We start from the raw sequence: 21,495 nt of genomic DNA, 5'->3' as shown, positions 1-21,495 counted from the left end.
TGGTGCCTGCAGCTGGGCTGTGGTGTCTGCAGCGGGGCTGTGGTGCCTGCGGCTGGGCTGTGGTGCTGGCAGGGCTGTGGTGCCTGCATCATGGCCATGGTGCCTGCAGCTCTGAGGCTGTGCCTCCTCTCTCTGCAGGCTGTACCACCTGAAGGTCTGCGGGCTGGCCTCGCTGTGGCGCCTGTTCCGCGGCAAGAAGTGGAACGTGCTGCGGCAGCGCGTCGACTCCTGCTCCTACGACCTGGACCAGGTACTGCCGGGCTGCAGCCGCTCCCCCCCCGCGCTCCTCCCCCCGGCTCGGGGCCCACTGGGTGGTGAATGAGGGCAGGAACCCTGCTGGCACATGGCAGTGAGATCCCAGCGGTGCAGAGCAGAGAGTCACGGAAAGGAGTTGAGAGCAGATCCCACTGCAGGGACCTGACACTGGCATGGCCGTGGGAGGGTGACCCCAGCCTGATCTGTCAGCATCAGAGAGACACCTGCAGCCCTCCTGATCAAGCTTTGTCTGAGGTTCAGCCTGCTGAGGAGCTGACACAGCTGTCCTGGAGATCATTGGGACTAGAATCAGAGAGTCACAGAATGCTCAGGGCTGGAAGGGAGCTCAAGGCTCAGCCAGCTCCAACCCCCTGCCATGGGCAGGGACACCTCACACCACAGCAGCTTGCTCACAGCCACCTCCAGCCTGGCTGCAAACACCTCCAGGCAGGAGGCTGCCACCACCTCCCTGGGCAACCTGGGCCAGGCTCTCACCACCCTCCTGGCCAACAACTTCTTCCTCACAGCCAATCTCAATCTCCCCACTTCTACTTCTGCTCCATCCCCCCCAGTCCTATCCTTCCCTGACCCCCTCCAAAGTCCCTCCCCAGCTTTCCTGGAGCCCCCTGCAGATCCTGGAAGGCCACAAGGAGGTCTCCTGGGAGCCTTCTCCTCTCCAGCCTTCACAACCCCAGCACTCTCAGGCTTTGCTCACAGCAGAGCAGCTCCAGCCCTCTGCTCCTCCTCCTGGCCCTGCTCTGGACACCTTCCAGCCCCTCCAGAGCCTTCCTGGCACAGAGGCTCCAGAACTGGCCCCAGAGCTCCAGCTGTGGTCTCAGCAGAGTGGAGCAGAGGGGCAGAATCCCCTCCCTGGCCCTGCTGGCCACACTTCTCTTGCTGCAGCCCAGGCTCTGCACTGGAGTCCTGTGTCCAGCTCTGGGCTCCTCAGCTCAAGAAGGACATTGAGAGACTTGAAGGTGTCCAGAGAAGGGCAACAAAGCTGGGGAGGGGTCTGGAGCACAGCCCTGTGAGGAGAGGCTGAGGGAGCTGGGGTTGCTTAGCCTGGAGAAGAGGAGGCTCAGGGGAGACCTTCTTGCTCTCTGCAACTCCCTGCAGGGAGGTTGGAGCCAGGTGGGGGTTGGGCTCTGCTCCCAGGCAGCCAGCAGCAGAACAAGATGACACAGTCTCAAGCTGTGCCAGGGGAGGTTCAGGCTGGAGGTGAGGAGAAAGTTCTTCCCAGCAAGAGGAATTGGCCCCTGGGATGTGCTGCCCAGGGAGGTGGTGGAGTCCCCATCCCTGGAGGTGTTCCACAGAGGCTTGGATGTGGCACTGGGAGCCATGGGTTAGCTGTCAGGAGGTGCTGGGTGACAGCTTGGACTTGGTGACCTCTGAGGTCTGTTCCAAGCTGTTTGATTCTATGATTCTATGAAAGTCTCCACACCAGCAGACTCCACAACCTCTCTGGGCAGCCTGCTCCAGGCCTCCAGCAGCCTCACACCAAACAGCTTTCTCCTCCTGCTGAGGTGGGAATTCCTGGGCTCCAGTTTGTGTGCCTTGCTCCTTGTCCCATCACAGGGCAGCACTGACCCCAGCCTGGCCCCTTCCTGGCCCCCACCCCTCAGATGTTTGTAAACATTAACAAGGTTCCCTCTCAGCCTTCTCCTCTCCAGGCTCTCAGCCCCAGGGCTCTCAGCCTGTGCTCCTCACACAGATGTTCCAGGCCCTTCATTCTACACTTTCTAGTACATCCCTGCCCTCTTAAACTGAGGGGGCTCAGACCTGGACTCCAGATGTGCACTCACCAGGGCAGAGTAGATGGGGAGGAGAACCTCCCTTGAGCTGCTGGCCTCACTCTTCTTTGTGCTCCCCAGAGTATGGAGACAGAAGCCAGGGGATGCTGCATAGAGTCCCAGAGTGGTCTGGGTTGGAAGGGACCTTTACAGCTCACCCAGTCCAAGCTCCCTGCACTCAGCAGGGAACATGGAATTGAATAGAATTGAATAGAGTTACCCAGGTTGGAAAAGACCTTCTAGGGGAGACTGCTGAGAGCCCCAACCCCCACACCCCAACCATCTCCACTTCCCTTGCTGAAAGTCCTGATGATTCCACCACAGTGTTCTCCTCCTCTCAACACTTGGAGCTGGATGCACTTTGCTCCTGGCAGAGCATCATGATCCCCAGTGCTCTGAGCTCAGCAGTGCCTGCAGCCCCTCCCTCCTCCTGCCCACACAGCAGTGAGGCTGCAGCACTCCAGATGGAGCACACAGCACCACAAGAGCCACTGTGAGGAAATCAAACTCCAGCCCAGCCAGACGCAGCACAGCTTCACAGGGTCAGAGAGTTGGTTGGGCTGGAAAAGCCCTCCCAGAGCAGCCAGTCCAACCCCACCATGGCCACCAAACCCTGGCCCCAGCTGCCATGGCCACAGGGTTCTGCAACCCCTCCAGGCATGGGGACTCCACCACCTCCCTGGGCAGCCTCTGCCAGTGCCTTGATAAACATCTCCCCAATTCCTCCTGAGCTTCTGTTGCACATCCAGTTCCAGTTCCTTTTTCCATGGCTCTTGGATGCCTTTGTGCTGCCCTGAACAAGTGCAGATCCTACACTCTGCATCTGTGGCTCTGCAACCAAACCCTTTGGTTGCAATCAGAGCTGCAGCAAGAGCACAGCAGCTGTGCTGCCCTGCAGCACCCCTGCCTGGAATCCTAGAATGGGTTGGGTTGGAAGGGAGCTTCAAGATCACCCAGCTCCAACTCCCCTGCCATGGGCAGGGACCCCTCCCACCAGCACAGCTTGCTCAGAGCCTCATCCAGCCTGGTCCTGAACACCTCCAGGCAGGAGGCAGCCACAGCCTCCCTGGGCAGCCTGGGCCAGAGTCTCCCCAGCCTCACTGCAAACAATTTCTTCCTCCTCTCCACTCTCAGTCTCCTCTCTCCCAGCTCAAAGCCATTGTCTCTCCCAGCCCTTGTCCCAAGTCCCTCCCAAGCTCTCCTGGAGGCCCTCCAGGCACTGGGAGGCTGCTCTGAGGTCTCCCTGCAGCCTTCTCCTCTCCAGACACTACAGATTCCTAATTCTGGCTGGTGCTGAGTGCCTGCAAAGAGCCCTGGGTGAGCTGCAGTGGGTGCTGCAGATGCTGGCAGCTCCTGGAGCATGGGAGAGGGTCTGGGGGAGGGAGGTGGGCTGGGAAGTGGTGCCCAGCAGTGTTGCCACAGTAACAGCCCTGCTGGAGCTGCTATTAAAAGGCTCTGCTTCATTCACACTGTGCTGGAGCCTGGCCCACTCCTTCTCCTCCAGCTTTTTGTCAAACCCTTCAAGCCCTCCTTGAGTTCCTGAGATGCTGTGGAAAAGCTCCACAGAGCCTGAGCTGCTCCTCCAGTGCCTTCCAGGCCCCAGTGCCTCTCCCTCCAGTGCAGCTCCTGCCCCACAGCCCAGCAGCTCTTTGCCTTTCTCACTGCTGGCTGAAGGGCTCTGTGCCAGGGAGGCAGTTGGCACCAGGGCTCCATCCCTGTGTGCTTGGAGGAGAATTGGTTTGGCCCTCAGGCCTCATCCTGCTGCTCTGCAGAGCAGTGAGAGCTCTGTCACTGTCCTGGGGGGGAGGAGACTTCCAAAGCAGACCTTCAAAGACTTCTGGGGCTGTTATAGAAGCACAGAATCTGTCTGAGCTCCTCCAACCACTCTCTAACTCCACTAAGGCTGGGGCTGGGCCATGGCCCTCAGCACCACAGCTCTGCCTCCTGGGAACCCCTCCAGGGATGGGGACTCAGCCACCCCCCTGGGCAGCCTGGGCCAGGCTTTCACAACCCTACCAGAGAAGTTTCTTCTAATATCCAACCCAAACCTCCCCTGGGGCAGCTTGAGGCCATTGCCTCTCCTTCTGTCCCTAGGGAGCAGAGCCCAAGCCCCAGCTGGCTGCAGCCTCCTCTCAGGGAGCTGCAGAGATCAAGGAGGTCTCCCTCAGCCTCCTCTTCTCCAGGCTCCACACCCCCAGCTCCCTCAGCTGCTCCTCACCAGCCCCTTCTCTGGAGCTGCTCCAGAGCAGGGCAGGAGCAGCTGCTGTGTGGAGGGGAGGCTGGGTTGTGGTCTGCTTCTGGCCATGCTGTACAGGAGCTGGGCTGCTGATGCTGTTGCTGCCTGGGTTGTTTCCTGTCATAGCAGAGCCCAGCTGGGAGCTCTCTTTGCAGCAGTGGCAGTGCCCTGTGGCCTCTGGCTGCTGGGGGTGGTGAGTGCAAACTGAAGAGGCTGATCCCCATGGGCCAGAAAGCTGCATCCTCCCAGCTGGAATCAGTTAGACTGGAGGCAACTGGGCTGGCCCAGGGTAAGAATCCCTTTTTGTGTGAGCAGAGGAGCTGATGACTCCTGCTGCCCTCTGGATGCTTCTCCACCATCCCTTCAGTGCTGTTCCCCCCACCCCAGTACCTCCAGCTTCCTTCTGCCTCCCACTTCCCCACTGAGCAAGAGGCAGAAGTGCTGTGGCTGGGCTGGACTGCCCAGCCAGCTGCTGCTGCTGCTGCTGGGACTGCTCCTCAGCCACCCTTTGGCAGCTTCTCCCCACCTGCCTCCCCTGCTGCAACAAGGAGGAGCAAAACCTCTTCCCAGTTCTCTACAAAATGCCCTCCCAAAGTTCCTCCTCTTGGAGCCCTTCCACATTTGGCTGCAGCAGTCCCATAGGAGGGCAAGAGAGCTGGGGAAGGGACTGGGGAGGAGCAGCTGAGGGAGCTGGGGGTGTTGAGCCTGGAGCAGAGGAGGCTGAGGGAGACCTCCTTGCTCTCTGCAGCTCCCTGAGAGGAGGCTGCAGCCAGCTGGGGCTTGGGCTCTGCTCCCTAGGCTCAGGGGAGAGAAGGAGAGGCAATGGCCTGAAACTGTGCCAGGGGAGGCTTAGGTTGGAGAGGAGGCCAAATGTCTTTGGTGCCAGAGTGGTCAGGGACTCCTCAGATGCCAGAGTCTCCCCAGCCTCACTGCAAAGGATTTCTTCCTCCTCTCCACTCTCAGTCTCCTCTCTCCCAGCTCAAAGCCATTGTCCCTCATCCTGGCACTCCCAGCCCTTATCCCAAGTCCCTCCCCAGCTCTCCTGGAGCCATTCAGGTCCTGGGAGGCTGCTCCTTGGTGCATCTCAGGCACTGGCAGAGGCTGCCCAGGGAGGTGGTGGAGTCCCCATGCCTGGAGGGGTTGCAGAACCCTGTGGCCATGGCAGCTGGGGCCAGGGTTTGGTGGCCATGGAGGGGTTGGGTTGCTGGTTGGCCTGGCTGCTCTGGGAGGACTCTTCCAGCCCAAACCTTCCTCTGATCTCTGCCCTGCTGGTACAATCTGAGCCATGGCTCTAAGCCTCAGCTGGGCAGGGAGAGGACAAGCAGCAGGATCATGTGAGCTGTGCCCACAGCACTCTGCCCTGGGGGAGGAAGCCTTTGAGGGTTGCCTGCAGAGGGCAAACTGCTGTCAGGTGCCAGTCAGGTCTGTTCCAGGCACACTCCTGTCCCAGGCAGCCTGCTGCAGGCTCAGGGAGGGAAGCAGCACTCAAAACATTGGAGGTGGCAGCAGCAGGAGCAGAGAAGCACAGGCAGGAGCCTTGGAGAGCTTGGGTTTGAGCCAGCTTCCTGTTCCCTTCTGCTGTACTCCTGCTCTGCCATTGCTCTGCTAACCAGGAGCATTCTTCTGTCTTTCTCTCCCCCCAGCTGTTTATTGGCACCTTGCTGTTCACCATCCTGCTCTTCCTCCTGCCTACAACTGCACTCTATTACTTGGTGTTCACCCTGGTAAGATACAGCCCTTGGAGCTGCTCCTGTGCTGTCTGCTGAGACACTGCATGGAGCTGGCCTGCTCCTCCCCTGCCAGCCACAGAGGCAGCAGCTCTTTGTCTGGGTGTCCCAGCAAAGGCCTCACACAGCCCTTGCAGGCCAGGCAAGAGGAGTTCAGGACTCATTCATGGACTCATGGAATGGGTTGGGTTGGAAGGGACCTCAGAGACCATCCAGCTCCAAGCCCCTGCCATGGGCAGGGACCCCTCCCACCAGCACAGCTTGCTCAGGGCCTCATCCAGCCTGGTCCTGAACACCTCCAGGCAGGAGGCAGCCACAGCCTCCCTGGGCAGCCTGGGCCAGAGTCTTCCCAGCCTCACTGCCAAGAATTTCTTCCTCCTCTCCACTCTCAGTCTCCTCTCTCCCAGCTCAAAGCCATTGGCCCTGGGCCTGGCACTCCCAGCCCAAGTCCTTCCTGTGCTGGGGGCTCAGAGCTGGAGGCAGTGCTGCAGGTGGGGGCTGAGCAGAGCAGAGCAGAGGGGCAGAATCCCCTCCCTGTGCTGCTGCTCTCCCTGCTCTGGCTGCAGCTCAGCACTCAGCTGGCTCTGGGCTGCCAGGGACCACTGCTGGCTCCTGGGGACTTTGTCACCAGCTGACAGCCCCAAGGCCTTCTCCTGCAGGCTGCTCTCAGCCACTCCTCACCCAGCCTGGGTTTGTGCCTGGGATTGCCCTGCCCCAGCTGCAGGACCTTGCCCTTGGCCTTGCTGACCTTCATGAGGCTGCCTTGTGCCCAGCTCTGCAGCCTGCCCAGGTCCCTCTGGATGAATCTCTTCCCTCCAGCCTGTCCAGGTCCCTCTGGCTGGATCCTTCCCTCCAGCCTGCCCAGCTCCCTCTGGCTGGATCCTTCCCTCCAGCCTGCCCAGCTCCCTCTGGATGGATCCTTCCCTCCAGCCTGCCCAGCTCCCTCTGGATAGATCCCTTCCCTCCAGCTGCCAGCAGGGCCACTCAGCTTGGAGGCTACTGGGAAGGGAAATCTGCCTTCCAGGCTGTGCCTGCTGAAAGCAGAGGAGCTCTGGTGGCCTTCCCTGCAGCTCACAGCCTCTGCCACCACAGAGGCTTCATTTCACCTGCAGCCTGGAGCTGCTGTTGTCCCAGGAGGCCAGGCAGGGTCTGCAGTCAGCACTTGCAGACATGCCCCAGCTGGGGGAGGCTTCAGCTGAGCAGCTGAGGCGCGGGCTGGGCCGTGCTGGCGGTGCTCACTGCCTGTCTGTCTGCAGCTGCGCTTGCTGGTGGTGATTGTGCAAGGCCTGCTGCACCTGCTGGTGGATCTGATCAACTCCCTGCCCCTCTACTCGCTGCTCCTTCGGCTCTGCAGGTCCTACAGGCTCGCAGGTAGGTCCCCTCCAGAGCTGCAGGGCTTCTCTTTCTCTCCTGGGAAGAGAGGCTGAGAGCCCTGGGGCTGGTGGCTGTGGGGAGGTTGTGGATGTGGTCTGCCTGGACTGCAGCAAGGCCTTTGCCACCATCCCCCACAGCAAACTCCTGGCCAAGCTGTCAGCCCCTGGCTTGGACAGCAGCTCTCTGAGCTGGGTTAGGAACTGGCTGAAGGCTGAGCCCAGAGAGTGGTGGTGAATGGTGCCACAGCCAGCTGGCAGCCAGGCACCAGTGGTATGCCCCAGGGAGCAGTGCTGGGCCCTGTGCTCTTTAACATCTTCATTGATGAGCTGGATGAGGGCATTGAGTCCATCAGCAGTGAGTTTGCAGATGACACCAAGCTGGGAGCAGATGTTGGTCAGTTAGAGAGCAGAAGGGCTCTGCAGAGGGACCTTGCCAAGCTGGGCAGATGGGCAGAGGCCAACAGGATGGCATTCAACAAGTCCAAGTGCCAGGAGCTGCACTTTGGCCACAGCAACCCCAGGCAGAGCTACAGGTTGGGGTCAGAGTGGCTGAGAGCAGCCAGGCAGAGAGGGACCTGGGGGTGCTGATTGACAGCTGCCTGAACAGGAGCCAGCAGTGTGCCATGGGGGCCAAGAAGGCCAAGGGCATCCTGGCCTGCATCAGGAAGAGTGAGGCCAGCAGGAGCAGGGAAGTCCTTGTGCCCTGTGCTCAGCACTGCTCAGGCCACCCCTTGAGTCCTGTGTCCAGCTCTGGGCTCCTCAGCTCAAGAAGGACATTGAGAGACTTGAAGGTGTCCAGAGAAGGGCAACAGAGCTGGGGAGGGGTCTGGGGCACAGCCCTGTGAGGAGAGGCTGAGGGAGCTGGGGTTGCTTAGCCTGCAGAAGAGGAGGCTCAGGGGAGACCTTCTTGCTCTCTGCAACTCCCTGAAGGGAGGTTGGAGCCAGGTGGGGGTTGAGCTCTTCCCCCAGGCACCCAGCAGCAGAACAAGAGGACACAGTCTCAAGCTGTGCCAGGGGAAGTTTAGGCTGGAGGTGAGGAGAAAGTTCTTCCCAGAGGGAGGAATTGGCCACTGGGCTGTGCTGCCCAGGGAGGTGGTGGAGTCCCCATCCCTGGAGGTGTTCCAGAGGGGATTGGATGTGGCACTTGGTGCCATGGTCTAGTCATGAGGTCTGTGGTGACAGCTTGGACTCGATGATCCTTGAGGTCCTTTCCAACCTAAGTTATACTGTGAGACTGTGCTTAGCCTGGAGAGGAGAAGGCTGAGAGGGATCTGATCATCAGTAGCTGAGGGCTGGGGAGCAAGGTGAAGGAGCCAGGCTCCTGTCAGTGGTGTCCTGTGACTGGACAAGGAAGAAGCTGGAAGCCAGCAGGTTCCACCCCAGCATCAGGAGAAACTTGTTTGGTGTGAGGCTGCTGCAGCAGGCTGCTCAGAGAGGCTGTGGAGTCTCCTTTGGAGACTTTCAAGGCCCACCTGGAAGTGCTGCTGGGTGACCTGCCCTGGCTGCTCCTGCTGGAGCTCCCTTCCAGCTCAACCCACTCTGTGCTCATGGAATCATAGCATCACAGATTGGCTTAGATTGGAAGGGACCTCACAGATCATCCACTCCAACCCCCTGCCATGGGCAGGGACCCCTCCCACCAGCTCAGGCTGCTCAGGGCCTCATCCAGCCTGGCCTTCAGCACCCCCAGGCAGGAGGCAGCCACAGCCTCCCTGGGCAGCCTGGGCCAGAGTCTCAGCAGCCTCACACTCAACAACTTCCTCAGCTCCACTCTAACCCTGCTCTGCCTCAGCAGCAAACCCTTCCCCCTGGGCCTGCCTCAGACCCCCTCAGCAAAAGTTCCTCTGCAGCTTTCCTGCAGGATCCCTTCAGCTCCTGGCAGCAGCTCTGAGGAGCCCCTGGAGCCTTCTCCTCTGCAGGCTGTACAGCCCCAGCTCCCTCAGCCTGTGCTCCCAGCAGAGCTGCTCCAGCCCTGGCAGCATCTTTGTGGCCTCCTCTGGCCTCTCTCCAGCAGCTCTGTGTCCTTCTGCTGGACAGCAGAATGCTCCTGCATTATGCATTGGGTATTGATGCAGTGGGGAGACAGGAGAGAAAGTACAGCTTGAGCTGCTCACTGATTCCTGCAAGGGAAGAAATCTGATGCTGCTGCAGCAGCTCCAAGAGCACCTCTGGAAAGCCTGTGGCAACTGAAAGTGCCAGCCACAGCAGCAGCAGCACAGAAATGGACTCAGCTTTTGCTTCTGGCTGAGGAGCACTGGCTCAGGTGAAGCTGCTGATGGTTAAACAAGTTGTGAGCCTGGGGGGGTGAGCTCTGAACCAAGGCAGCCTACAAAAGAAGGCAGAAAATCTGCATCAAAGGGCTGGGGCTGCACTGGCTGTGGGCTGCTGGCACTGCTGCAGCTCTGGGCTGGATGAAGGCCTGAGCTGAGCTGTTTGCTGCTCCAGCCTGGAGCAGAGCAGCCCCAGAGGGCAGCTGAGCAATGCTCAGCAAGAGCTGAAGGAGCTGTGGGGGGCAAGAGGCTGGGGCCAGGCTCTGCTGAGTGCTGCCCAGGGACAGCACAAAGGGCAAGGGGCAGAAAGTGTCAGGCAGGAGGTTGGAGCTGAGCAGGAGGAGAAAGTTGTTTGGGGTGAGGCTGCTGGAGGCCTGGAGCAGGCTGCCCAGAGAGGTTGTGGAGTCTGCTGGTGTGGAGAGCTTCCAACCCCCCCTGGGCACTGTGCTGCTGGGCAGGGTGCTGGGGGTGCCCTGCTGGAGCAGGGCTTGGGCTGGGGGAGCTTCAGAGGTCCTTTCCAGCCTCACCCTGCTGGGGCTCTGTGAATTTGTTGCCTGACTTTGTCTCTTTGTTGGCTGCTTGCTTGCTCCTCTTCAGCCTTTTAAGACAGGGGACAGGCAGTGCCCTGCTGCCTGCTCCTGAAGAAGCAACTTGAGGAAGTTCTGCAGCCTGTTGTGTTCCTGCCCCAGCACAAATCAAGGCACTGCTGTGGTGACATAGGAATCAAAGGACTTGGGCTGGAAGGGACCTTCAAGATCACCCAGCTCCAACCCCTGCCATGGGCAGGGACCCCTCCCACCAGCACAGCTTGCTCAGGGCCTCATCCAGCCTGGCCCTGAACACCTCCAGGCAGGAGGCAGCCACAGCCTCCCTGGGCAGCCTGTGCCAGAGTCTCCCCAGCCTCACTGCAAAGGATTTCTTCCTCCTCTCCAGTCTCAATCTTCTTGAAGCCCCAGGGGAAGCCCAAGTTTCAATACAGCTCAGCAAAATGCAGAGGAATCCTTCCCAGCCCCTCCAGAAAAGGCTTCCTGAGTGGGGAGAGAGTTGAGAGCAGAGCTCTCTGCTAGACCACAGCTTTCTCTCCCAGCAGCAAACTCTGATCTAAAACAATTCACAGCTTGAGGAAAAGAGAAATGGTTTGGCCAGCAAGAGTCCTAACAAGTGACAGGAGGAGAGGCAATGGCCTCAGGTTGCCCCAGGGGAGGTTCAGGTTCGACATGGGAAGAAACTTCTTCACTGGAAGGGTTCTCAGTGCCTGGCACAGGCTGCCAGGGGAGGTGGTTGAATCCCCAGCCTTGGAGGTGTCTCCCAGAGGCAGAGCTGTGGTGCTGAGGGCCATGGCTCAGCCCCAGCCTGGGCTGAGTTAGGGAAGGGTTGGACTGGAGGAGCTGAAAGGGCTTTCAGCCAAAGTGTTCCTGTGGTTCCAGGAGTCACACAGATCCTGCAGCCCTGGTGCTGACCCCAAGGCTCAGCCTCAGTTCTGTGTCTCCTGAGTCACTGATCTGTGGCAGGTCCCTTCTTTGCTTCTGCTTCACCTTCCTATGGACTCACAGAACTGTTTGGGCTGGCAAAGCCCTCCCAGAGCAGCCAGGCCAGCACCAACCCAACCCCACCATGGCCACCAAGCCCTGGCCCCAGCTGCCATGGCCACAGGGTTCTGCAACCCCTCCAGGCATGGGGACTCCACCACCTCCCTGGGCAGCCTCTGCCAGGCCCTGACCACTCTGGCACCAAAGACATTTGGCCTCCTCTCCAACCTAAGCCTCCCCTGGCACAGTTTCAGGCCATTGCCTCTCCACACCAGGAGACTCCACAGCCTCTCTGGGCAGCCTGCTCCAGGGCTCTGCCACCCTCCCAGGGCAGAAGTTCCTCCTCATCTTTAGATGGAACTTCCTATGGTCAAGTTTGGGCTCAGTGCCTCTTGTCCTGTCCCTGGGCACCACTGAGAAGAGTCTGGCCCCAGCCTCCTGCCACCCCTTAGATGTTTGTAAGCATTCACAAGACCTTCCTCAGCCTCCTCTGCTGCAGGCTGCCCAGCCCCAGCTCCCTCAGCCTCTGCTCAGAGCTGCTGCAGTGCCCTCAGCAGCTCAGTGTCCCTGTGCTGGACTCTCCCCAGCAGTTCTTTGTCCTTCCTGAGCTGGGGAGCCCAGAGCTGGAGCCAGGACTCCAGGTGAGGCCTGGAGAGGGGGAGGAGAACCTTCCTTGACCTGCTGGAGCTAAAGGAAACAAACCACTTCTCACTGCACTTAAAACCTGCTGAAAAGGTGGAAGGGCTCAGAAGGGAAGGGAAGGCTGCAGGCTCCAGCTCCAGCCCCTGAGGGCTGGGCAGCACATCCTGGGCTGTTCTCCATGCATGGATTTAGTTCCTTTGCTTTGTTCCTTTTCAGCTGGTGTGAAGTTCAGAGTCCTGGAGCAGCAGGATGGAAAACCTCTGCGACTGCTGATGCAGGTCAGCCACTTGTGCCCCTCCCTGACACAAAACACAATGGTGCAGGCTGGAAGGGAGCTCCAAAGCCCATCCAGTCCAACCCCCTGCACTCAGCAGGGACAGCCTCCACCAGATCAGGTTGCCCAGAGCCCTCTCCAGCCTCACCTTCAATGTCTCCAGGGCTGGAGCCTCAGCCACCTCCCTGGGCAGCCTGCTGCAGTGTTCCAGCAGCCTCCTGCTGCAGAACTTCTTCCTCACATCCAAGCTCAATCTGCTCTGCTCTAGTCTGAAGCCATTGCCCCTGGGACTGGCCCTGCAGGCCTTTGGGAGCAGTCTCTCTCCATCCTTGTTACCCCTTCAGGTCCTGGCAGGCTGCTCTTAGGTCTCCCTGGAGCCTTCTCCTCTCCAGGCTGAACACCCCCAGCTCCCTCAGCCTGTCCCCACAGCAGAGCTGCTCCAACCCCCTGAGCATTCTCATGGCCTCCTCTGGAGCCTCTCCACCAGCTCCAGGTCCTCCCTGTGCTGAGGGCTCCAGCCCTGCACCCAGCCCTGCAGGGGAGGTCTGCCCAGAGCAGAGCAAAGTGCCAGAATCTCCTCTCTGGCTCTGCTGGCAGCACTGCTTTGGGTGCAGCCCAGGCTGCCCTTGGCCTTCTGTGCTGCATCTCCCACTGCCTGCCCCTGGCCAGCTTCTCACCTCCAGCACCCCCAAGGCCTTCTCCTCAGGGCTGCTTTCTCTCCCCTCCTCCCCCAGCCTGTGCTGCCAGTGAGGAGGTGCAGGACCTGCCCTTGCTCTCGTTGAGCCTCAGGAGCTTCCCCTGGGCACCACCTCTGCAGCCTGCCCAGGTCCCTCTGGATGCCCTCCTGTCCCTCTGGGGTATGGACAGCACCACTCAGCCTGGTGCCCTCTGCACCCTGCTGCTGCTGCCTCAATCTCACTGCCTGTGGCATTGAGAGGAATATTAACCAGCACAGACCCCTGAGGGACACCACTGTCACTGCACATGACTCTGCCTGTGAGCACCTCCTGGCCCCAGGAGCAGGACTGCTGGGACCTTGGTCTGGAACTCCTGTGTTTGAGATTTAAACCCAGACTAGGGCTGGAATTTTTTCCCAGTCCCCACTGGTGTGCCCCTGCAGGCTGCTCCCATTGCTAACCCTGTCCTGGGACCAGCACAGGTCCCAGGACAGAGCCCTGAGGGACACCACTTGTCCTGTTGGAGGCTTCCCCTCTGCCTGGCCCCAAGCTCCTGGCCTCAGCTGCAGCTGTTCTGAAGCTGGTCCCACTGAGAGGCTCCACTGGAGAGCTGCAGCTGGCAGATGCTGCAGCAGGGCAAATCCCTTTCCCATCAGCATCAGGCAGCTGTGGAGCCATGAAGGCTGGAAATGACCTCCAGGGTCATCAAGCCCAACTGCCAACCCAGCACCAAAGCACAGCCCTCAGCACCACATCCCCATGGCTCTGAACCCCTCCAGGCATGGGGACTCCACCACCTCCCTGGGCAGCCTCTGCCAGGCCCTGACCACTCTGCCACCAAAGACATTTGGCCTTCTCTCCAACCTAAGCCTCCCCTGGCACAGTTTCAGGCCATTGCCTCTTGTCCTGTCCCTAGGGAGCAGAGCCCAAGCCCCAGCTGGCTGCAGCCTCCTCTCAGGGAGCTGCAGAGAGCAAGGAGGTCTCCCTCAGCCTCCTCTTCCCCAGGCTCAACACCCCCAGCTCCCTCAGCTGCTCCTCCCCAGCCCTCTTCCCCAGACCCTTCCCCAGCTCTCTTGCCCTCCTCTGGCCCTGCTCCCCCCAGTGGGAGTGAGCAGCCTAAGGCTACTCAGGCCATGCCTTTCCTGGGGAGCAGAGCCCAAGCCCCAGCTGGCTCCAGCCTCCTTTCAGGGAGCTGCAGAGGTCTCCCCTCAGTATTTTCTGCCAGGGAAGGAGGGGCTGGCAGCAGGGAAATCCTTGCTACCCTTGCAGGAGGGACACTGAGACCATTCCCTGCCTCTGCAAGAGCACTGCCATGTCCCTGAGCTGCTTTGGTGCTCTTTGCATCCTGGGAGGAGAGCCTGCAAGTAGCCTTTAGAGCTTGCCAGGGACCCCTGGGCTCGGAGGGCTGTGTGGGAAGGGACTCAGGGCAGCTTCTCAGGGCGGTTGACTTTTTTCCATCCCCAATCTAGCCCTGCCTGAGCAGAGGTCAGGGCAGAGCTAGCACAGGAGCCAGCAGCAATCCAAGGGGAATGCCTTCAACAGATGTCCTCTGGAGCAGAGCTGCACTGCCTGAGCACAGCCTGCTCTGGCCAGCAGGGCCAAGGGAGTGGTGCTGAGGCCACACCTCGAATGCTGGGATCAGTTTTGGAGCCTTCACTCCCAGAAGGACACTGAGGAGCTGGAGCAGGGCCAGAGAAGGGCAAGAGAGCTGGGGAAGGGTCTGGAGAAGAGGGCTGGGGAGGAGCAGCTGAGGGAGCTGGGGGTGTTGAGCCTGGAGAAGAGGAGGCTGAGGGAGACCTCCTTGCTCTCTGCAGCTCCCTGAGAGGAGGCTGCAGCCAGCTGGGGCTTGGGCTCTGCTCCTTAGGAGCAATTGACAGGATGAGAGGAAACAGCCTCAGTTTGCACCAGGAAAGGTTAAGGTTGGCCAGGAGGAACAATTTCTTCCCCACAATGATTGTCCAGACCTGGCCCAGGCTGCCCAGGGCAGTGGTGCAGTCCCCATGCCTGGAGGGGTTTCAGAGCTGTGTGGCTGTGGTGCTGAGGGCCATGGCTCAGTGCTGCCCTGGCAGTGCTGGTTAAGGACTCTTGCCCTCCCCCACTGCCTCTGATCCTTCCTACAACACATCCTCTTGCTGCTGTCACAGGCTTAGAGGATGTTAGGTGTTGAAAGGGACCTCTGGAGATCTTCCAGCCCAAGCCCCCTGCCAGAGCAGGAGCAGAGAACCCAGCACAGGGCACACAGAACACATCCAGACAGGGCTGGGAAGGCTCCAGAGCAGGAGACTCCACAACCTCTCTGGGCAGCCTGCTCCAGGCCTCTGGCAGCCTCCCAGTGCAGAAGTTCCTCCTCCTGCTGAGGTGGAACCTCCTGGGCTGCAGTTTCCATCCACTGCCCCTTGGCCTAGCCCAGGGCACAGTGAGCAGAGCCTGGCCCTGGCCCTTCCTTCCTGACCCCCAGCCCTCAGCTCTTGAGAGCCATTGATCAGATCCCTCTCAGCCTTCTCCTCTCCAGACTAAGCCCCCCCAGGGCTCTCAGCCTCTCCTCCCCAGGCAGTGCTCCAGGCCCTGCAGCATCCTTGGAGCCTCCCTTGGCCTCTCCCCAGCAGATCCCTGTCCCTGCTGAGCTGGGGAGCCCAGAGCTGGATGCAATATTGCAGGGGAGGTCTCCTCAGGGCAGGGCAGAGGGGGAGGAGAAGCTCCCTGGCCCTGCTGGCCAGCCTCTGCTGAATGCCCCCCAGGACCCCCTTGGCCTTCTTGGCCCCCAGGGCAGATTGCTGTGCCCTGCAGACCTTGCTGCCCCCCAGCACTGCCAGCTGCTTCTCCTTGGGGCTGCTCCCCAGCCCTCCCAGCCTGTCCCTGTCTCTCCTCACAGATCAACCCTCTCTCATATGGCAGTGTGGTGCAGACCTACAGGCTGCCAACCTACAGCTGCTACCCCAAGGACTCCTGGGCATCCCTCTGCAAGAAGCTGTTCCTGGGGGAGCTGATCTACCCTTGGAAGCACAAAGGAGAGAAGCAGGACTGAAGAGAGGAGGGAAGCTTGAGAGGCTTGGTCAGGAGACCACCTTGGACCCTCCTGCTTGTGGACCAAAGGCACAGCTGAGCCTAGGTGCCTGCCCTCAGAGCCTGGGCAGCTGGGGAGGGCAGGGGCTGCTCAAGGCAAGTGTCTCTCAACAGGATTTCCCAGCTCCCCTCTCCCCCTCATACTCTCTGTTGTACAACATGCTGGGAATGCTTCTTGAAGCCAAAGCTGAAGCCCCTCAGTGCCTCCTGATCAGGAGCAGCCTCTGGGGTGGCTGGGGAAGTACCTCCTGAAGGGATTGATGATCATCATCATCATCTCCTTCCATGGGAGCTCCCAGGGCTGTGTCAAATCAGCCCTTAGGGAGCTGCAGAGCCACAGCACTGAGGTGCCAGAGGCTGCTTTGGACTTGTCCTGCCTCAGCCTTCAAGCTGGATGATGAGAGCCAGGGTGGAGGCTCAGCCTGGTGAGTCCTGCCCTGGGCTGGCTGTCTTCAGGGGGGATTTGGTCTTCTCCCTGTGGCTGAGCTGGGATTCAGCCCCACAGCACACCACAGCAGTGGGGCTGCAGGCCCAGGACTCAGCCTGCTCTACCTTGGTGCACTTGGGGGCTCAGCTACCTGTGCTGGAAAGCAGAGAGTCCTTTGTGGGGGGAGGCTGAGCCCTGAGCTGACACCAGCACTGATGTGCTGAGCACAGGGCTCAGCCCCCAGGCTGCTCAGCTCTGCAGCCAGAGCTCTGCCAGGGCTCAGGGCTGCTTCTCTTGGCCTCACAGGGCCAGCCCTGCCTGGAGGGGTTGGTTCTGCCAGAGGAGAGCAGCAGCTCAGCTCTTGGCCAGCTCCCCCAGCCCGGGGGGGGCTGTGCTGTGTCCTCCCTGTGCCACTGCAGCCTCCTCTTGCTGAGGGCCCAGCTGAGAGCCTGCCCATGTGGAGCCTCAGCTTCTGCACCCTGTGAGGGTGGAGCAGGGCCAGAGGAGGGCAAGAGAGCTGGGGAAGGGTCTGGGGAAGAGGGCTGGGGAGGAGCAGCTGAGGGAGCTGGGGTTGTTGAGCCTGGAGAAGAGGAGGCTGAGGGAGACCTCCTTGCTCTCTGCAGCTCCCTGAGAGGAGGCTGCAGCCAGCTGGGGCTTGGGCTCTGCTCCCTAGGCTCAGGGGAGAGGAGGAGAGGCAATGGCCTGAAACTGTGCCAGGGGAGGCTTAGGTTGGAGAGGAGGCCAAATGTCTTTGGTGGCAGAGTGGTCAGGGCCTGGCAGAGGCTGCCCAGGGAGGTGGTGGAGTCCCCATGGCTGGAGGGGTTGCAGAACCCTGTGGCCGTGGCAGCTGGGGCCAGGGTTTGGTGGCCATGGTGAGGTTGGGTTGGTGCTGGCCTGGCTGCTCTGAGAGGGCTTTGCCATGTGGAGCCTCAGCTTCTGCACCCTGTGAGAGTGGAGGGGCTCTGGAAGCCATCTCAGGTGTCTGCCATTGGAGGCCACTGCAGCTGCAGAGAGCTTTTCCTTGGCAGAGAATTCCTGCTTGGGATCCTACCCCCAACTGTGGGCTTTGGTGTCCTGCACTCACTGTGCTCTCCCCTTGGTGTGAGCCTTCAGGGCCCTCTCTTGGGGAGGTGCTGCTGAGCACAGCACTGTGAGGTCCCTCTGGGAGCTTTGGTGTGACACAAGAAGGAGCTGGAGCTGTTGGAGTGGGGCCACAGAGATGATCAGAGGCTGCAGAGCCTCCCCTGTGGGGCCAGGCTGGGAGAGCTGGGGCTGTGCAGCATGGAGAGGAGAAGGCTGCAGGGAGACCTCAGAGCAGCCTCCCAGTGCCTGAAGGGCTCCAGGAGAGCTGGGGAGGGACTTGGGCCAAGGGCTGGGAGTGCCAGGCCCAGGGCCAATGGCTTTGAGCTGGGAGAGAGGAGACTGAGAGTGGAGAGGAGGAAGAAATCCTTTGCAGTGAGGCTGGGGAGACTCTGGCCCAGGTTGCCCAGGGAGGCTGTGGCTGCCTCCTGCCTGGAGGTGTTCAGGACCAGGCTGGATGAGGCCCTGAGCAGCTTGTGCTGGTGGGAGGTGTCCCTGCCCATGGCAGGGGGCTGGAGCTGGATGAGCTTTCAAGCTCCCAACCCAACCCCCCCTGGGGTTCTAGGTGTTCCTCTCCACACCAGGCAGGAGGAGCTGCAGGTTGTGAGAGTCTGAAAGGTGTTTCCCACTGCAGCTTCAGTCAGAATCCTGAGGCCCAGCCCTGCTGACACTCAGCAGAGCAGCCTTGCACTCCCTGTCCCTCTCATGCTCCCAGGGCAGCCCCTAGCTGCCATCACCCTGCTGCTCCCTCCCACTCCTGCAGCCTCTGCTTGGCTGCCTGCTGCCATAGCCTGCAGGACCTTTGGTGCTCCTGGCATCCTGGCTCTGAGATCTTGCTGGGAGCCCAGAGAGGCAGCACACCAGGCCCCCAGCTGGGGCTGCCCGTCAGGATCAAGTGCCCCAAAAGGCCCAGGGGCAGCCCAGAGCCATGAGCAAGCCTGAGCTGCCTGCTGGGGGCCTGCCAGGCACAGTGGCTGCTGCAGGGCTGGCTCCCTTTGTCAGAGCTTGATACTGACTCTGGGAGGGGGGAGTCACAGCATGGCAGGGCTTGGAAGGGAGCTCTGCAGATCACCCAGGCCAAATCCCCTGCCAGGGCAGCAGCACCCAGGGCAGGGCACCCAGGGACACAGCCAGGGGGGCTTGGAAGCTCTGCAGAGAAGGAGACTCCACAGCCTCACTGGGCAGCCTGCTCCAGGGCTCTGCCACCCTCCCAGGGCAGAAGTTCCTCCTCATCTTTAGATGGAACTTCCTATGGTCAGGTTTGGGCTCAGTGCCTCTTGTCCTGGCCCTGGGCACCACTGAGAAGAGTCTGGCCCCAGCCTCCTGCCACCCCTTAGATGTTTGTAAGCATTCACAAGGCCTTCCTCAGCCTCCTCTGCTGCAGGCTGCCCAGCCCCAGCTCCCTCAGCCTCTGCTCAGAGCTGCTGCAGTGCCCTCAGCAGCTCAGTGTCCCTGTGCTGGACTCTCCCCAGCAGTTCTTTGTCCTTCCTGAGCTGGGGAGCCCAGAGCTGGACTCAGTGGCTTTGAAACTGTTCCCAACCCAAGCTGTTCTTTCTCCTGGCTTGGTCTCAGTTGTTCCACCAAAATCTCTCCCCAGAGGCAGAGCATGTCCTCAGAAAGGCCTGGGGTTTCCCAGCTACCCCTCCTGCCTCCCCTTCTCCAGGCTGCCCAGCCCCAGCTGCCTTCAGCCTCTCCTCAGATGAGAGTCTGGTGTGGAACTTTGGATGAATCAAACCTTTTAATCAGATCTTGAATGGAATACCATGGTGGGAGGCCAATCCAGCTTTTCCCAAGCCACCACCCAGCACCCTGCTGGCTGCCCCAGCTCTGGGCTGGGCAAAGTCCTGACTGGAGGCTCAGCTGCTCCAAGCAGGCTCAGCCCCAGTCCTGAGGCCTTGCTGGGGTGCTTACCAGCTCTCTGCTGCCCCATCAGTGAAGCACCCCTGAGAAGAGTCTGGCCCCTGCCTCCTGCCACCCCTTAGATGTTTGTAAGCATTGATCAGACCCTCCTCAGCCTCCCCTCCTGCAGGCTGCCCTGCCCCAGCTCCCTCACCTGGGCTCAGAGGAGAGCTGTTGCAGTGCCCTGAGCAGCTCAGCTGACTGCAGCCCTGCTCTGGGCTCCTCCTCACACCACCAGCAGCTCAGCCTGGCTCCCCTGCACGCAGAGCCCTGTGGGGGCAGTTCTGTGCCAAGCAGAGCTGCTGCCTGAGCCCTCTTGCTCTTCCTCACCCTCAGCACTCTCCTTGCCCACCTTGCTGTCTGAGCCTGGGAGTCTGTGCTGCTGGCTGCCTGCCATGGCTCTCCTCCTCCTCCCCAGGCTCTGCTGGGCAGGACTCTGCCCCCACCCTTCCGAGGGCACAGGCATAGGACAGCAGCTGAGCACACATCCTGCTCAGGAGCCTGGGCCTCGGCTCAGCTCCCCCACTACAGCCTGGGGGCAGCAGCAGCAGCACAGACTGGCAGAGTGCTGCCATTTCCTCAGGGAAGAGGCTGCAGGAGAGGGTCTTGCTCTCATTTGAGTCAGCTCTAGGCCACTCACTCCCACTGAGGGGAGCAGGGCCAGGGAAGGGCAACAGGTTAACCAGGCTGGAAAAGACCTTTGTGATCATCCACTCCAACCTACCACCCAGCACCAGCTGATCAACTCAACCATGGCACCAAGGGCCTCAGCCAGGCTCTTCCTGAACACCTCCAGGGATGGGGACTGCACCACCTCCCTGGGCAGCACATCCCAGTGGCCAATCTCTCTGGCTGGGAAGAATTTTCTCCTCACCTCCAGCCTGAACCTCCCCTGGCACAGCTTGAGACTGTGTCCTCTTGTTCTGCTGCTGGCTGCCTGGGAGCAGAGCCCAACCCCCACCTGGCTCCAACGTCTCTGGGCAGCCTGCTCCAGGCCTCCAGCAGCCTCACCCCAAACAACTTTCTCCTCCTGCTCAGCTCCAACCTCCTGCCTGACACTTTCTGTCCCTTGCTGTCCCTTCTGCTGGCCCTGGGCAGCACTCAGCAGAGCCTGGCCCCAGCCTCTTGCCCCCCACAGCTCCTTTAGCTCTTGCTGAGCATTGCTCAGCTGCCCTCTGGGGCTGCTCTTCTGCAGGCTCTCAGCCCCAGGGCTCTCAGCCTTTGCTGCTCCCAGAGCTGCTCCAGGCCCCTCAGCAGCTCTGCAGCCTGCCCTGGGCTCTCTCCAGCAGTTCTCTGTCCCTCCTGTGCTGGGGAGCCCAGGACTGGACCCAGGGCTGCAGCTGTGGACAGAGTAGAGGAGCAGGGGAACTCCCTTGCCCTGCTGGCCACACTCTCCCTCATGCCCTCCACTCTCCAGCTCACAGCTGCTGTAGCTGATCCTCCTCCTGGGAGTGTTTCCTGGTTTTGAATAAAGGATTCTGCCAGAAGCTCTGAGAGCTGAGGCTGAGGTCTGTGTGTGTGCAGAGCTGGCTGTGGCAGCTGCCAGGGCTGGGGCTCAAGCAGCTCATTCTCTCTTTGCCTTCACATGAACTACCAAGGGCTGAGCAGCACCCAGGCCCTCTTTGGTTTAAAATGTCCCCATCTGAAGGTGACTCCCTTCCCAGTATCACCAAGGTTGGAAGAGACCTCGAGGATCATCAAGTCCAAGCTGTCACCACAGACCTCATGGCTAACCCATGGCACCAAGTGCCACATCCAATCCCCTCTGGAACACCTCCAGGGATGGGGACTCCACCACCTCCCTGGGCAGCACATCCCAGTGGCCAATCTCTCTTGCTGGGAAGAACTTTCTCCTCCCCTCCAGCCTGAACCTCCCCTGGCACAGCTTGAGACTGTGTCCTCTTGTTCTGCTGCTGGCTGCCTGGGAGCAGAGCCCAACCCCCACCTGGCTCCAACCTCCCTGCAGGGAGTTGCAGAGAGCAAGAAGGTCTCCCCTGAGCCTCCTCTTCTCCAGGCTAAGCAACCCCAGCTCCCTCAGCCTCTCCTCCCAGGGCTGTGCCCCAGACCCCTCCCCAGCTTTGTTGCCCTTCTCTGGACACCTTCAAGTCTCTCAATGTCCTTCTTGAGCTGAGGAGCCCAGAGCTGGACACAGGACTCAAGGGGTGGCCTGAGCAGTGCTGAGCACAGGGCACAAGGACTTCCCTGCTCCTGCTGGCCACACTCTTCCTGATGCAGGCCAGGATGCCCTTGGCC

The 21,495-nt window shown here is 60.6% G+C and overlaps 1 protein-coding gene across 3 annotated transcripts in view; it reads left to right on the top strand.

Moving 5' to 3' along the window:
* PIGQ (phosphatidylinositol glycan anchor biosynthesis class Q) overlaps positions 1-15,891 on the top strand; it is a 62,487-nt gene extending 46,596 nt beyond the window's left edge. For 2 of the 3 annotated variants that reach the window (XM_068147259.1, XM_068147261.1), the window contains exons 7-11: positions 139-250; positions 5,925-6,005; positions 7,265-7,379; positions 12,039-12,100; positions 15,646-15,891. In XM_068147259.1, the coding sequence (XP_068003360.1) occupies positions 139-250; positions 5,925-6,005; positions 7,265-7,379; positions 12,039-12,100; positions 15,646-15,798 (523 nt within the window). In that variant the 3' untranslated portion in view covers positions 15,799-15,891. The remainder of the gene's footprint in view (positions 1-138; positions 251-5,924; positions 6,006-7,264; positions 7,380-12,038; positions 12,101-15,645) is intronic. The other variant, XM_068147260.1, reaches the window with a different exon arrangement.
* The last annotated feature ends 5,604 nt before the right edge of the window (positions 15,892-21,495 follow it).

The sequence above is a fragment of the Melanerpes formicivorus genome, unplaced genomic scaffold (genome assembly GCF_026170545.1).
Source record: "Melanerpes formicivorus ecotype bairdi unplaced genomic scaffold, bMelFor1.0.p_v2 SCAF_14, whole genome shotgun sequence".
NCBI lineage: Eukaryota > Metazoa > Chordata > Aves > Piciformes > Picidae > Melanerpes > Melanerpes formicivorus.
Note: the sequence above shows the minus strand (reverse complement) of the source record. Positions and strands in the feature narration are given on the sequence as shown.